This window comes from Myotis lucifugus, unplaced genomic scaffold (genome assembly GCF_000147115.1).
Source record: "Myotis lucifugus unplaced genomic scaffold, Myoluc2.0 scaffold_2387, whole genome shotgun sequence".
Classification (NCBI taxonomy): domain Eukaryota; kingdom Metazoa; phylum Chordata; class Mammalia; order Chiroptera; family Vespertilionidae; genus Myotis; species Myotis lucifugus.
The window spans coordinates 12349-24800 of record NW_005873435.1 but is presented as its reverse complement, the minus strand read 5'-3'; the positions used below and the strand labels follow the sequence as shown (position 1 = coordinate 24800).

Genomic DNA, 12452 nt, shown 5'->3' with positions numbered 1-12452 from the left:
GCAGCTGTGGGTCCAGCAGAGGCATCGCAGGCGTCGCCTGCCCCCCCCCCCCCCCGCCCCCGTGCTGGGCTCTCCCAGGCACCCTGTCCCCCGTTCTGTCAGGTTGTGGCGTTTGCTTCTCTGTGTGACCCGCCCTCTTTGTCTCTGGTTTCTCTGGTTGAGAGTCGGCACCCACATGGGGAGATGGTCCATCAGGCCACCACCCTCCCTGGACCCCCTCTGCCCGCCTCGCCCGCCGGGTCTCGCCTGGGCCTCTCTGCTGTGCCAAGCCCCATGGCCACGCTCTTACTTCCCATGTTCACGGTTCCGGTGAGGCCACGTCTTCTGCGTGTTGAGGCTCTGAAAGCTGCTGCTGTGAGCTGCCTGCTGTCGACTTGGCCTTTCTTCCTTCATCTCGCTGTTCCCGCAGCGGCTGGTGGTTCATGGTAGTTAGTGCATATTGTATGAACACGCGTCTTAAACTTACAAACACGCGTGTTAAATGGATCCCTTTGCTTCCACAGTGCACGCGGGGTACCTGCTGGCGTTGGGTGCCGGGCTCCGATCATAGTAGCGGCTTCTGGTAGGCAGTGCGTGGGGACGGGGACACGTACCTGCCGGAGCATCCCGGTGGCCTCCACAGTGGCCTTCCCACGGGAGCCCTGTGGCTCGGGGGGTGGTGGATCAGGGGGCCCGCCTTCCCCCAGGCGCTGCTCTGTGTCCACGTCCAGCTCGGCCGCGCCTGCGGGATGGAGGCTCTGCTGTTACCAAGTGTCAGCGTTTCCAAGGCGCCTGCAGCCGGCGGCCCTGCTGGGAGGGGCCCGAGGACAGGAAGCTGGGCTCGGACAGGAGTCGGTGTGGCCGGATTTGTGTTATTAACAGCGTCGTGTGCAATTAAAGCTGCACAGGCCTGCGGCGTACAATTCAGTCCGCCAGTCGTGCCACTGCACTCGCGTGAGTCTCAGCTCGCTCGGGGCGGGGCGTGATGGCAGGGGTGCGGGTCCCTTTGGCGGCTCACGTGCGCGTGGGGTCGAGCTCCCACACTGAATGTGCCAGACCCTCGGAGCGACGCTCCACGCGGTGAGGCTGCAGCTGGAGCCGCAGTGCACGGAAGAGGTGGCAAAGTCACGGAGCCCGACCCCGCCTGGGGCTGGACGTAGGGATGAGCCCAGCCTTGAGTGAGCCCCTCGGGGCACACCTCTGCCTTGTGGGCTTCGAGTCCCCAGACATCTGCCCAGCGAGCCCGGCCTCAGTGGGTCCCCCTCAGCTGCTCTGTCGCCTGGGCCTTGGGGGCGGCACTGGCTGCATGTGCCTGTCTAGCACAGTGACGGGCTGGTGAGGAGCTGGCGATGGGCTCTGCTGCCTCTCTGTCCTGTCAGCTCTGGGACAGGAAGTGACCCCACCCCGTGTGGTCCAGCCCGACTAGGGGCAGCCTCAGGGAGCAGTGCCGTGTGGTGAGGTGGGGTGGGGGCTTTATGGGGGTGCGACTTGGGTCCCTCAGGTAGTCAGCTCATCCCCAGCTGCCAGGCTGGTTCCTCGGGGCTGCTCCCCAGGTCCCCACCTTGAGCAGTGGTCACTGACGGGTCAGTGTCAGCAGCATGTGCAGGGGGGCTGGGTGGCCAGGAGCCAGACAGAACCGAGGACACCGCAGAGCCTTCGCCTCCCACAGCCACAGCCCTCGCCAGAGAAAGCGGGACCAGCTTGTCGTTTCCTGTGGGCCGAGCGGAGCCCACTTCTCACCGGGCTTGGCCTGGGGTGCAGGAGGGTGTGCGGGGCGGGGGGAGGGCCCCCAGCGGTGAGGACTCGGCTCTTCACCCTGCAGCTTCACCATGCCCCGCAGGGCCTTGGCCTCTGTTCTGGGCCGTGCAGGGCCTCTCGTGGGGGGGCAGGGCAGCAGCTTACGGGCTGGGGGGGGCTTGCTCAGAAGGGGGGGTGCGCAGATCGTCCCTGCCTCGAAGCACCAGGCGCTGCTCGCGCCCTGGCCAGGATGGCGCGGGAGGTGAGGGTGCCAAGCCGTGAGGGTGTTTCTGTGCAGCCCGCGCCAGGCGGGAGCCTGTGTCCTGTGGGGCTGTGGGAGCCCTGCCCAGACACCCTGAGCTCAGGGACTGAGGGAGGCTCGCCCACCACGATGCCCACACCCGCCAGGCCGAGGTCTAAGGCAGTGCAGCGTGGAGAGCAGTGTTTGGTGGCTCGTGGATTCACAGGGAGTTTGCCTCCAGGGACGCGTCAGGTCTCGGTGGAGCGCGCAGCAAGGGAGCGCCCGGTGCGGGGCAGGGCCGCCGGGTGCTGGCGCTGGGCTGGCGCTCGGCTCAGGGCCCGGCGGTAACTGTGGTCGCCTGTGTCCCAGGCCGGCGCCAGATCCACCACCTGGGGAGCCAGCTGCAGCTGAACCAGCACTGCCTGGACACGGCCTTCAACTTCTTCAAGATGGCCGTGAGCAAGCACCTGACCCGCGGCCGCAAGATGACCCACGTGATCGCCGCCTGCCTCTACCTCGTGTGCCGCACGGAGGGCACGCCGCGTATCCTTTGCTGCCGGAGCCTCGGAGGGCCGGCCTGGTTCTGGGATGTCGGGGTGCAGGAGCCGCCGTGACTTGTGTTCAGGGGAAGCACCTGGTACGACTCACCGTCCGGATGATGCCGGCTCGGGGCCGCCCGCACGCAGCGCACGCTGTGCCTTTGCCCTGGGCTGGCTCTCCGCCGGCATGCCTAGAGCTGCAGCCGAGCTGTCAACTGTCCTGTGGGTCCGAGTGCAGCCATGACGCGGTGTATGGAAGGCTTGTGCAGCCAGGACGCGGCGTAGGGAGGCTTCTGTCCCCGGCAGCCCTGGGCGGGAGGGACAGGTCTACACAGCACCTCGTGGCCCACTGGCCGCGTCCCGCCTGCTGCCGCCCTCGGACCTGTCTCCTGGCCTCAGACCAGGGTTGGTGGAGGCGACTGTGAGTCGCAGGCCTGAGCTGCTGTCCCCCGGCCACCGCAGGCCCCTCTGCTCAGGTCGGTGAGGTCTGTTCTCTCAGGGCCGTGGCCGGGCCGGGCGTGAGCAGGGCTGCTCCTCGCTGGGGAGACGCAGTGAGCCGCCTGGGCGGTGGCTGTCTCTGGCTCGGGTCTGCGGTGGCCGCCCGGCTGCTGCCCTGTGGCAGGTCCTCCCTGCAGACTCGACCTGCTCTCTCTCCCGGGGCCGCTGTCGGCTGACTGCGGTGCCCTCTTCCCGTCTTGTCCAGGAGCAGGTCTGTTCTTCTTGCAAGGGGTTACCAGGTAGTCTGTTTCCTCGGGAACAGCTTTACGGAGAGGTAGTCACGTACCGCACGATTCACCCACTAGCTGTGGGGCTCAGGGCTGGTGCCCGCGCACTGTCCGTGTGAGGGCTTCCATCGCCACTTGCTCTCTGTCCTCCTCGGGCCTCCTGGCACCTATGGAGCTGGCACGTGGACGTGTCCCCGAGCTCCATGGCTGCCTCGCTGGGGCCCGCCAGGCCGCTCAGCCAGCAGCCACGTCCCCCGGTTGTGTAGTGTAGGAGGCTCCCCCTCCCCGCTTCCTTAAAAAACCAAACTTTTGTTTTGTCGTTTACCCGTATTGTGCACTTACTTTACTTCAGTGACTTCTTTTTATTTCTTTCCTTTTGTTTTCTTTGGGTTTGATTTACTATTTTTCCAGCTCCTCGAGACACACGATTTTAGTTGGTTTTTTATAACATAAGCGTTTGAGACCATAAGTTCTCTGCAGGTGGGTTTTGGTTCAGCATCGTGCAGTATTGTTTTTGTTTTGTTTGTTTTTTAAATATATTTTTATTGATTTCAGAGAGGAAGGGAGAGAGAGAGAGAGAAACATCAATGATGAGAGAGAATCACTGATTGGCCGCCTCCTGCAGGCCCCCTACTGGGGATTGAGCCCGCAACCTAGGCATGTGCCCTTGACTGAGAATCGAACCCGGGACCCTTCATTCCACAGGCGGATGCTCTATCCACTGAGCCAAACCAGCAAGGGCGCAATATGCACTTTTGATGTGTCATTCAGTTCAGAATGTATTCTAATTTCCATGGTTACTTCTTAGATCCTGGACTCACTTAGAAGTTACTGGTCGCTTTGAAGACAGTTTCCTTGTCTGACCAGCTGTCGTGTGACCCGTGAGGCTCACGGACGGCCCTGCGGGAGCCTGTTCCCCTGGCACTGAGGCTGCGCCCAGCTCGCAGGTCGGCCCTGTGCCCGGGCCTGGAAGAGCACACCTGCCGCTGGGCGGCTCCGGGCCGCGGGGCGGCTGTCAGTGACGGCCAGGCTGCCCTCATGGGATTGTCTGGTGGTGTGAAGGCCGAGACCCCCCGCACGCCGCCGGCCTGCTCCTCCTGGGTCTCCCGATGTCCACTGTCCTCAGGACACAGCTCGGACTGCGGGCCGTCCTGGTGGAAATGACTTCCCACGTCGTGAAACCCTGTCACCCCTCCCTCCACCCGGCCGTGCTGGGGGCTAGTGAACCGGCGCTTTCTGCTCGGGGCCTCCCGTCCTCTCGGTCTCCTTGACACACACGTGTCTCGTGAGCAGTGGTGATGGCGGGTTTTCAATCCGGTTCAGGTTTATCCATTCGCTCTCTCCTCTCCCCCGACTCCTCTTAGAGAAATCGAGTTCCACTGTTGCTTCCCTTGCAGTGGTTCTCAGCCTTCCTAATGCCGCGACCCTTTAATACAGTTCCTCATGTTGTGGTGACCCCCAACCATAAAGTTATTTTCGTTGCTACTTCATCACTGTAATGTTGCTACTGTTATGAATCGTCATGTAAGTATCTGATATGCGGGATGTATTTTCAGGGGTCGAGACCCACAGGTTGAGAACCTCTGCCTTAAGGGCTTTGTTAGTCACACAGGTTTGCTTAGTAGCTCGATGCTTGCCCTGGGGTTTAAGGCCTGTGCCTGGGTGTGTGCGCGTCGCCTGCAGTTAGAGCGCGGGCGTCTCCCTCCCGCACGGGCCTCGCTGCCACTGAGGGGTCCTCGTTCCTCGGCATCCCCTGCTCTCCTGTGGCTGCTGTGGGGACGTGACCCAGAGCCGCTCGGGGCAGGTTGGGGCAGGGCTGCAGGTCCTCCTGTGCGGCCACAGGTCCGACACGTCAGGTGCTGGGGCCGCAGCTCCGGTGAGAGCGCCAGCCCAGGCTCTGCCCACAGGTGCCCTTCAGGTTCCCCCAGGTGTGGGCTCTGCGGGCTGGGGCAGTGTGTGCAGAGGGGGAGGGGCTTGCTCAGGGGGCCTTTGTCCTGGGCGGGCGCGGGGCCTGTGCTGAGTGGTGCCCCTGCTGGAAGGCTCACCCGGAGCCAGAGGCCCTGCAGCGGCCCATTAGGGATGGGGAGGAGGCACCGGCTGCTTTCTCGCTGCCATCTCCCTGCCCTGCCCGCCCACCGCTCGGCTGGAGGGCAGGCCCCTCAGCGGTCAGACCTGCTGGGTGACGCTTGTCTCTGGGCGCCTGACGAAGCGCACTTTGTGCGCTGGTGGAGGAATCTGTTCTTTTAGTTCTGACGGTTGACGTCCCTGTGAACTTTTCCACCAGTGAAGTGAGTCTGAGCCTCAGTGATGTCCGTCTGTGATGGCCTCGTGGTGAACGGAGCCGGGCACCAGGCCGCCGGTGGGCGCGGCGCACTTTCCCAGAACCGCCTGGGTCTGTGTGGGCTCTCAGGACCGGCCTGAGCCTGACGGTGTTACTCACCATCATTCTGCACGCTGCTGCGTCTCTTCTCAGAGGGCGCGCTCAGCGCCACCCACCGGAACACGCAGGGACCCGGAGGGAGGCAGAGAAGGCTGGTCCCCCTGACCTGCCTGTCCCAGCGAGTCTGGCCTGGTGTCCCTGAGGGGAGGTTGGCAGAGGCTGCCGAGAGGACAGTGGCCCATGGCCCAGGCCGACAGAAGACCCCAAATGCACATTAGTGGGGAACACATGTGGGTTGGGCCCCAAGAGCATGCATGGCTGTTGCCTGGGGTGAGACTATGGGGATGTGGGTGCAGGTCGGAAGCTTGTGGCTCAGACGGTCCTGCTCAGAGGAGGAGCTCCCTCCCAGCCGGTGGCCAGGCGCCTGCCGTCCCTGACCTTGACCCTTGACCCTTGAGCGTGGTCATGCTGACTTCCAGCCTCCTTCCTAAAATGCCTGCTCTCCAGCACCGCGCAGGTTGGCCCGGTCGCCCTGCAGCCCCGCCGCCTCGCGCTCCCAGGCCTGCAGGGGCGTCAGGAGCCCCGGAGGCTCAGCCCCTGCTGGGCATAAAGGAGATGCCAGGGTCTTGGTTGTGTGGCTGGATGAGTGACCGACGTGCATCGTGCGACCGGGCATCTCGGGAAACGGCAGCATCGTCCCGCGGCCGGTTCCCAGCGCCCCTGCGGTCAGCGCCCTCCCGAGTGTGGGCCCTGCTCCCGCGAGCTCGGGCCGGGGCCTCCCGCACGGGCGCGCTCATCCGGGTCTGTCGCTCCTGGAGCGCCTGCCATCGCCCCGTGGCGCGGGCCGGTGGTCTACACCGCGGGCCCTGTTGCTGGTGCGCAGGGCGAGGCCGAGGCAGCGCCGGTCTGTTTCGTGGCCGCGGGGAGCCGGGCCGCCGGGGCTGGCACCGCTTCGCCGGGAGGGAGGCCGGCGCCTGCTTCTCTCGGGAAGCACCTGCTCAAGCCTCTGCCCACGTGTTTGCCTTTATTTTATGACGAGGGCCCGGCGCACGGGCTCCTGGGCGGGGAGAGGAAGTGAACTAGAGGGCGGCCACGGGGCGGGACACACCCTGGGAAACAACCTCCCGCCTTCCCTCCCTGGCCGCTGGCACCTGGGGTGGCGCCACAGTGGCGTACACGGGGTCCCACGGGCAGGTGGCGTCCCTCGGCCTGGCCTGCGGGGATCTCGGGCGAAACTGGCTCTCCGACATCCCCTGAGGGGTCCTGGATTGCGAGAGGGTGGTTCTCGGGTGATGCACCCCGGAATCGGGCTCCCTCCTCTCTGGTTCCGGGGAACCACCGCTGTCAAGTCACCGCAGCTCCTGTGTTGAGCGTCTGCCCCATGGTGGTCAGTGCCGGCTGGTGCGCTGGTTGCTTAGCCTTTTATATGTATAGTTTTTTTTAATAGGCTTCCTTTTCTAGAGCAGTTTAGGTTTATGGGAGAGTGCTGCGTCGTCCCGTGTCCCCCCCACCCCCAAGCCCCACCCAGCTCCCCATCTGCTCCTGGCACACGTGGGGCATATCACACTGATGGACCTGCATCCACACGTCATACATCATCACGTCACTCTGACCGACGCACATTGTCTGCGTCACCATCGTGTGTGCGTGCCCCGGCCATCCGCCACCCGATCTCCCCCCTCCTTCCCCACCGCAGCCTCCCCCCCCTCCCCACCGCAGCCCCAGGTCCTCCCACCGTCCTATCTGATCGCCCTGCCCGGAGCCCACCTGGCTGGACCGCATTGCAGCCTCTGTGGTCAGTTTGCTCTGCTGTCTCCGCGACACTGGTCGCTGTGCTGTAGTCCTGCGGCCGTGCCGCCTCCCCTGTGTCCTGTCCCCACGGCAGTCACGCCTGTGATCTGCACGTGGCCGTGTGGCTGCTGGGCCGCCCTCCCGGCAGGGCCTCAGGGTTTCCCTCTGCGGGACCCAGCGCCGCAGACCCGGCAGCACTCACCTGACAAGCACTCGCCTCAGCGGCTCGAGCGGGTTCGTGTGTCTCGTCTGCGTCACTAGGGCCTGTTCTGGTTGCGTCTGAATCATCCGCCAAGAGCCAGGACAGGGCCGTGCCCGCCCCCCGCTGCCCCTCGGGCACAGCCTGTCCCAGCCCTGAGTCCTCAGTGATGCTGCCGCGCACTTGTGCCGGGGCCGGGCCCCCCTGGTGCAGGGGACCCCCTGGTGCAGGGACACCTGATGGGTGGGCTCTCCCTGTCCTGCTGGTGGCTCACCGGAGCCTCTGGGAGGCTCTGTCACCTGCTGCCGCCTTTCCCCCCCTCGAGATGGCTCCAGTGTAGATTCCCAGGTGCAATGCTCCTTGACTCTCCTGCAGACATGCTCCTGGACCTCAGCGACCTGCTCCAGGTAAGTCCCTCTGAGTCCCTTGTCCTCGGGGCTGCGGGGGGTCCATAGGTGAGGGACACACGAGGGCGTGCTCTCTGGTGGGGGCACTGGACTGGGGGTCCCTGTTGTCCCGGGCCCGTGGCCCAGCCTCAGCACCGGTGGAGAGACCCAGGTGGGACTTGGTCTTGGGCAAGGGCAGTTCTTTTAAAGAAAAACAACGGACTCACGTAGACATTTTAAACAACCTGCAAACCTGTATCCACAGTCAGTTCAGAGGAACTCGCCTCCTGGGCACCAGAAGCACCTTCCTGTAGGACAGTGGTTCTCAACCTGGGCTGCACATTAGAATCCCCTGGGAATCTTTTTAAAATCCTGATTTCTGGGCCTCGTCCTCCGGAAATTCTGTTTCTTTGTTACTAATGTTGTGGCCCCACCCCATCACAAAGAAACAGAATTTCCGCAGGATGAGGCCCAGAAATCAGGATTTTAAAGATTCCCAGGGGGTTCTAATGTGCAGCCAAGGCTGAGAACCACTGCTGTAGGATCTCGCCTCCAAAGGCTGAATGTGATGGGGAGACCCAGGAAGGGGGACAGAGCAGGTGGGACACTCGGGGGCGGGGCCGGGCCGTTGAGGGTCTGCATGTCCCGTGCCCGGGGTCAGCCCATAGTGACCATCCACTGAGGGGCCCGAAAGAGAAGTCGTGCCATTGAGGACAGACAGGATGTGGGAGCGGGTCCCCCACGAATCCCACCCCGTGGGGAAAGCTCGCCGATCCAGTGTCCCCAGGTTCAGGGCCTGGGCCGACCGGCAGGCAGACTTGCACCTCAGGTGCTGCCGTCCCCCAGCCGCCCGCAGGCCTGGGCCTCAGAGGTCCTGCGGGAAAGGAGCCCCGGGGGGTGAGAATGGGCACCGCACGTGCGGGCGCCCAGGGCAGGGCGGCTTCCTCTGTACCGGCACCTGCCCGCAAGGCCGCAGGAAGTGCCCGGGGCCTGCTGGCGGGTGTATTCTGGTAGTTCCTCACGTCCCAGCTTTGGAAATGGGGAGCCAGTCGGGTGTCCAGACGAAGAGGGCGGTTGGAGTGGGTGGTCCCGCTCACGGGGGCCGAACCAGGGCCCACGGGCGTCCCTGTGCTGACCCGCAGGTTCAGGCTGGACACGCATTTTGCTCAGACCTAAAGCTCCGGGGGGACCGGCTCAGCATGCCAGGGGGAGGTTCTGCACTCGCCGGGAGGAGCCTGCCCTGTGAGGGCCTCACCCTGGGAGCTCGCACGGCCAGGGCTACCCACAGGGAGGGGTGAAGAGACCGAGGGCTAGGCCCCGTTGTGTCCTTATTCACACACCCCGAGGCCCCGCACCCCCTGGCGGAGCTCAGGGGAGACCTCCAGCAGGAGCCACGGGCCCCCTGGACCAGGGCCTGCTGGGCTGGAGGAGGCCGGACTGGGGGCCGCAGAGGGCTCCTCAGAGGCTGGACAGGGAAGTGCACGTTCTGAAGGAATAAAGCGGACATTTCCCAATACACACCCCCCCCCCCGCCCCCCCCGTGGCTCTCCACAGGTGAACGTGTACGTGCTGGGGAAGACGTTCCTCCTGCTGGCGAGAGAGCTCTGCATCAACGCGCCCGCGATAGGTAGGCAGGGCCCGCGCCGAGGAGGGTTGGAGGGGGGTGTGTGCGAGGGCGAGCCCAGGGCGAGGTAAGGAACGTGTCCCCGATGCTGCCAGGAGCTCAGCAGCGACCGTTATTTCTGATTTAAAACCAAAGTGCTGCAGTCAGTCCTCTGCGCGTGCGGACGAGGCGTAGACAGAGGGCAGGGTGGGTGCTGCAGCGAGGGCGTGGGGAAAGCGCCCGGCAGCCAGGTGCCCGGGCAGGTGGGACCTCGGCAGACGCACAGCCGCCTGTGTGGTGGAGCGCCGCCAAGGAGCACGGTTCTGTCTGCTGGGCAGGCCTCCTTCCTGTGCCCGTTGGCGTCCAGGAGAGCAGGCCTGGATCACCCAGAGGACGGTCCCCAGGGCCGGGCAGGCAGCGTCCGGTAGGAGGGCCTGGAGGCTGGAGGGCTGCAGGACAGGGAGGCCCTGTCCCTGCTGGGTGTCGCCGTCCCTCCCCCGGGAATCCAGAAGCAAAGCAACGGCCCAGGGAGAGCTGTCGGAAGGCAGAGCCTGCTCCCTCGCAGCGACCTGTGGGGGCGTTCCCGCCTGCAGGCATGTTCCAGGGGCTGGACCCTGCGAGGGCCCCACCCCACCCCCTCGAATCCGAGTCCGTCCTAGAGTAGGGCTTCGTCTGAGCAACTAGGACACTGAACCAAGTGCAAGACTCTGGCCTTTTCCAGAGCATTCTGGCTGCAGCCCTGGGAAGCAGCTGCCCAGATGGGGGAGGCCCCGCCTGCTGGCAGAGGGCAGATCTGCGCACACGGGGCCCCTGGGCCGCAGCTCGGGGATCTGCCCGCCCTGCACCCCGGTGCCGTTGGTGCTGACCAGTGAGCACTGTTACACACGTAGGTTTCTCCTCCACTGCCGGGCGGCTGAGAACCGAGCACACTGCAGCACCTTTCTGCCTGTGGCTCTCACTTTATTAAAACTCAAGATAAACGATATTAAATGACTTTTCCCAGGTTTTAGATTTGGTGGGAAGGTCTTAAGCTTAGAACAACTCAGAACAAAATCTAGGAGGGTGGGAGGGACAGCCAAGCCCACAAAGCAGGTGGCGTGGGCACCTCTGGTGGGGTCCGGGCTGCCCCCCGCCCCCAAATCCGCCCTCCACCTGAGTGTGCACCCCAATGTGCAGGAGATGTGATGAGGCCCAGCCCCCTGGATTCAGAACCCGGGCTCTGGCCGTGTAGAAACGTCTCATTTATACCTCTGGCTACAGCCAGCTGCGCACAAAAGGTTAGGAGTCCTGAAGCCTGTCCTGCCGGGGAGAAAGCGTGCGGCCCTCGGTCCCCCCAGCGCCCGCCCGCCCACGGCCTCAGGCGTAGAAGATGAGCTCGGGGATCTGCCCGCCCTGCACCCCGGTGCCGTTGGTGCTGTCGGAGGAGCACTGGAACTGGAAGGTCACCTTCCCGCACTGCACCTCCGTCAGGCCCTCCTGCCCGAAGTAGCTGAGCTCGCTGCCGTCCAGCACGGCGCTGGCCGTGTAGAAGGTGTCCTGCTCCACCTGCACCGGGTGCTCGAACCAGACCGGGAAGGTGCTGCTGGAGCCGTCGGACACGAACCTGGTCAGGTTCTGGGCGAGGACCACCCCCAGGCGCTTGAGCTCGATCTTCACACTGTACTCGGCCTTCCCGGAGCTGGACCCGTACAGGCCCAGCCCGGCCACGAACACCCTCCTGTCCGCCGCAAACTGGATACTGTCGCAGCGCCCCCGGTAGCGCCACTGGTTGCTGCGGTAGGCGGAGGACTGGAAGCGGTGGCACCTCTGCGGGGCCAGGCCCCGCCTCTTGGTCAGCGGGAAGTCGAGCGGGGGCTTGTTGGCCGCTGTGTACCACAGGAAGATGTTGTGGGTCTCCTCCAGCGTCAGGATGTCCGACTGGGCGGCGCCGTTGGCGAACTCCTCCAGGGTCATGGTGGGAATGCGGACCAGGTAGAGGGCCGGGCCCAGCACGTGCCTCTTGTTGCGCGGGGTGGCGGGCAGGCCCTGCCGCTTGCACTCGGCCTCGGCCCAGTTGAGCACGGCCTCGAAGACCACCGCCTCCTTGGTGTTGAGGGCCTCGCGGGTGACCACGACCTCCAGGGTCTGCCAGTCGATCTCGCAGAAGCCCTCGGACCGCAGGGCCATCTCCGCCTGCGCGTCGATGACCTCCCAGCAGCGCTGGGTCAGCTCCGGCTCCTCAAACAGCCGGCTCTGCGACAGCAGGACACAGGCGTTCTTGGCCTCCAGGCTCGTCTCCAGGAAGTGCACGCAGGCCTTCGCCAGCGCGGGGACGATGTACTTCTTAGCTGCGTAGAGCGTGGCCAGCACGGTGTCCGCCTCCAGGTCAATCTCATCGCTGTACATGTACCTAGCAGGGCAGGGATGGTCACAGGCCGCCGGGGGCAGCGGGCTCCGGCCCGCGGGACTTCCCCTCCCGGAGGCTGGCGGGGCGCCAGGCAGTGGAACCGCCCCCTTGGCTAGGGGAGCCCCTTACTTGAGCATGATGAGGAAGGCCGCGGGCTCCACGTCGGGGATGTGGACCTCCGGCTTCACTTCCGCCAGGTCCCCGTAAAACATGGCATAGAAGACGGAGCTACCGACGGCCAGGACGTACTGTGCGGGAGAGAAGCCGCCCTGAGCCCGGGCCTCCCACCCTCGCGGGGAGGGCGGTCAGCTCGCCACCAGGAAACGGCCTAGCGCCTTGGGGCGCTCCAGGGCCCAGCCGCCACCAACCTTGTGGGCAGGCACTCTCTGGGCCCCGCCCGGGGGCCCCACCACGAAGTGGACGTCGGCCATGAGCTCGTTGTTGAAGAGGAGCGCGTTCCTGCAACGGGAAAGGCACAGGCTGGGC

The 12452-nt window shown here is 64.9% G+C and overlaps 2 protein-coding genes across 2 annotated transcripts in view; one reads left to right on the top strand and one right to left on the bottom strand.

Moving 5' to 3' along the window:
• Positions 1–913: 913 nt before the first annotated feature.
• Positions 914–12452, top strand: part of BRF1 (BRF1, RNA polymerase III transcription initiation factor subunit) — a gene marked incomplete at its 3' end in the record, with an annotated part of 23836 nt that continues 12297 nt past the window's right edge. The window contains 4 exon segments of the mRNA XM_014450471.2: positions 914–933; positions 2327–2500; positions 7967–7998; positions 9532–9604. Coding sequence (XP_014305957.2) covers positions 2407–2500; positions 7967–7998; positions 9532–9604 — 199 coding nt within the window.
• Positions 10516–12446, bottom strand: BTBD6 (BTB domain containing 6). The gene is made up of 3 exons (XM_006108468.2): positions 12335–12446; positions 12096–12214; positions 10516–11969 (listed from the first exon to the last, which is right to left on the bottom strand). The coding sequence occupies exons 1-3, from the start codon at positions 12395–12397 to the stop codon at positions 10937–10939; spliced, it is 1215 nt and encodes a 404-aa protein (XP_006108530.1). The 5' UTR covers positions 12398–12446; the 3' UTR covers positions 10516–10936.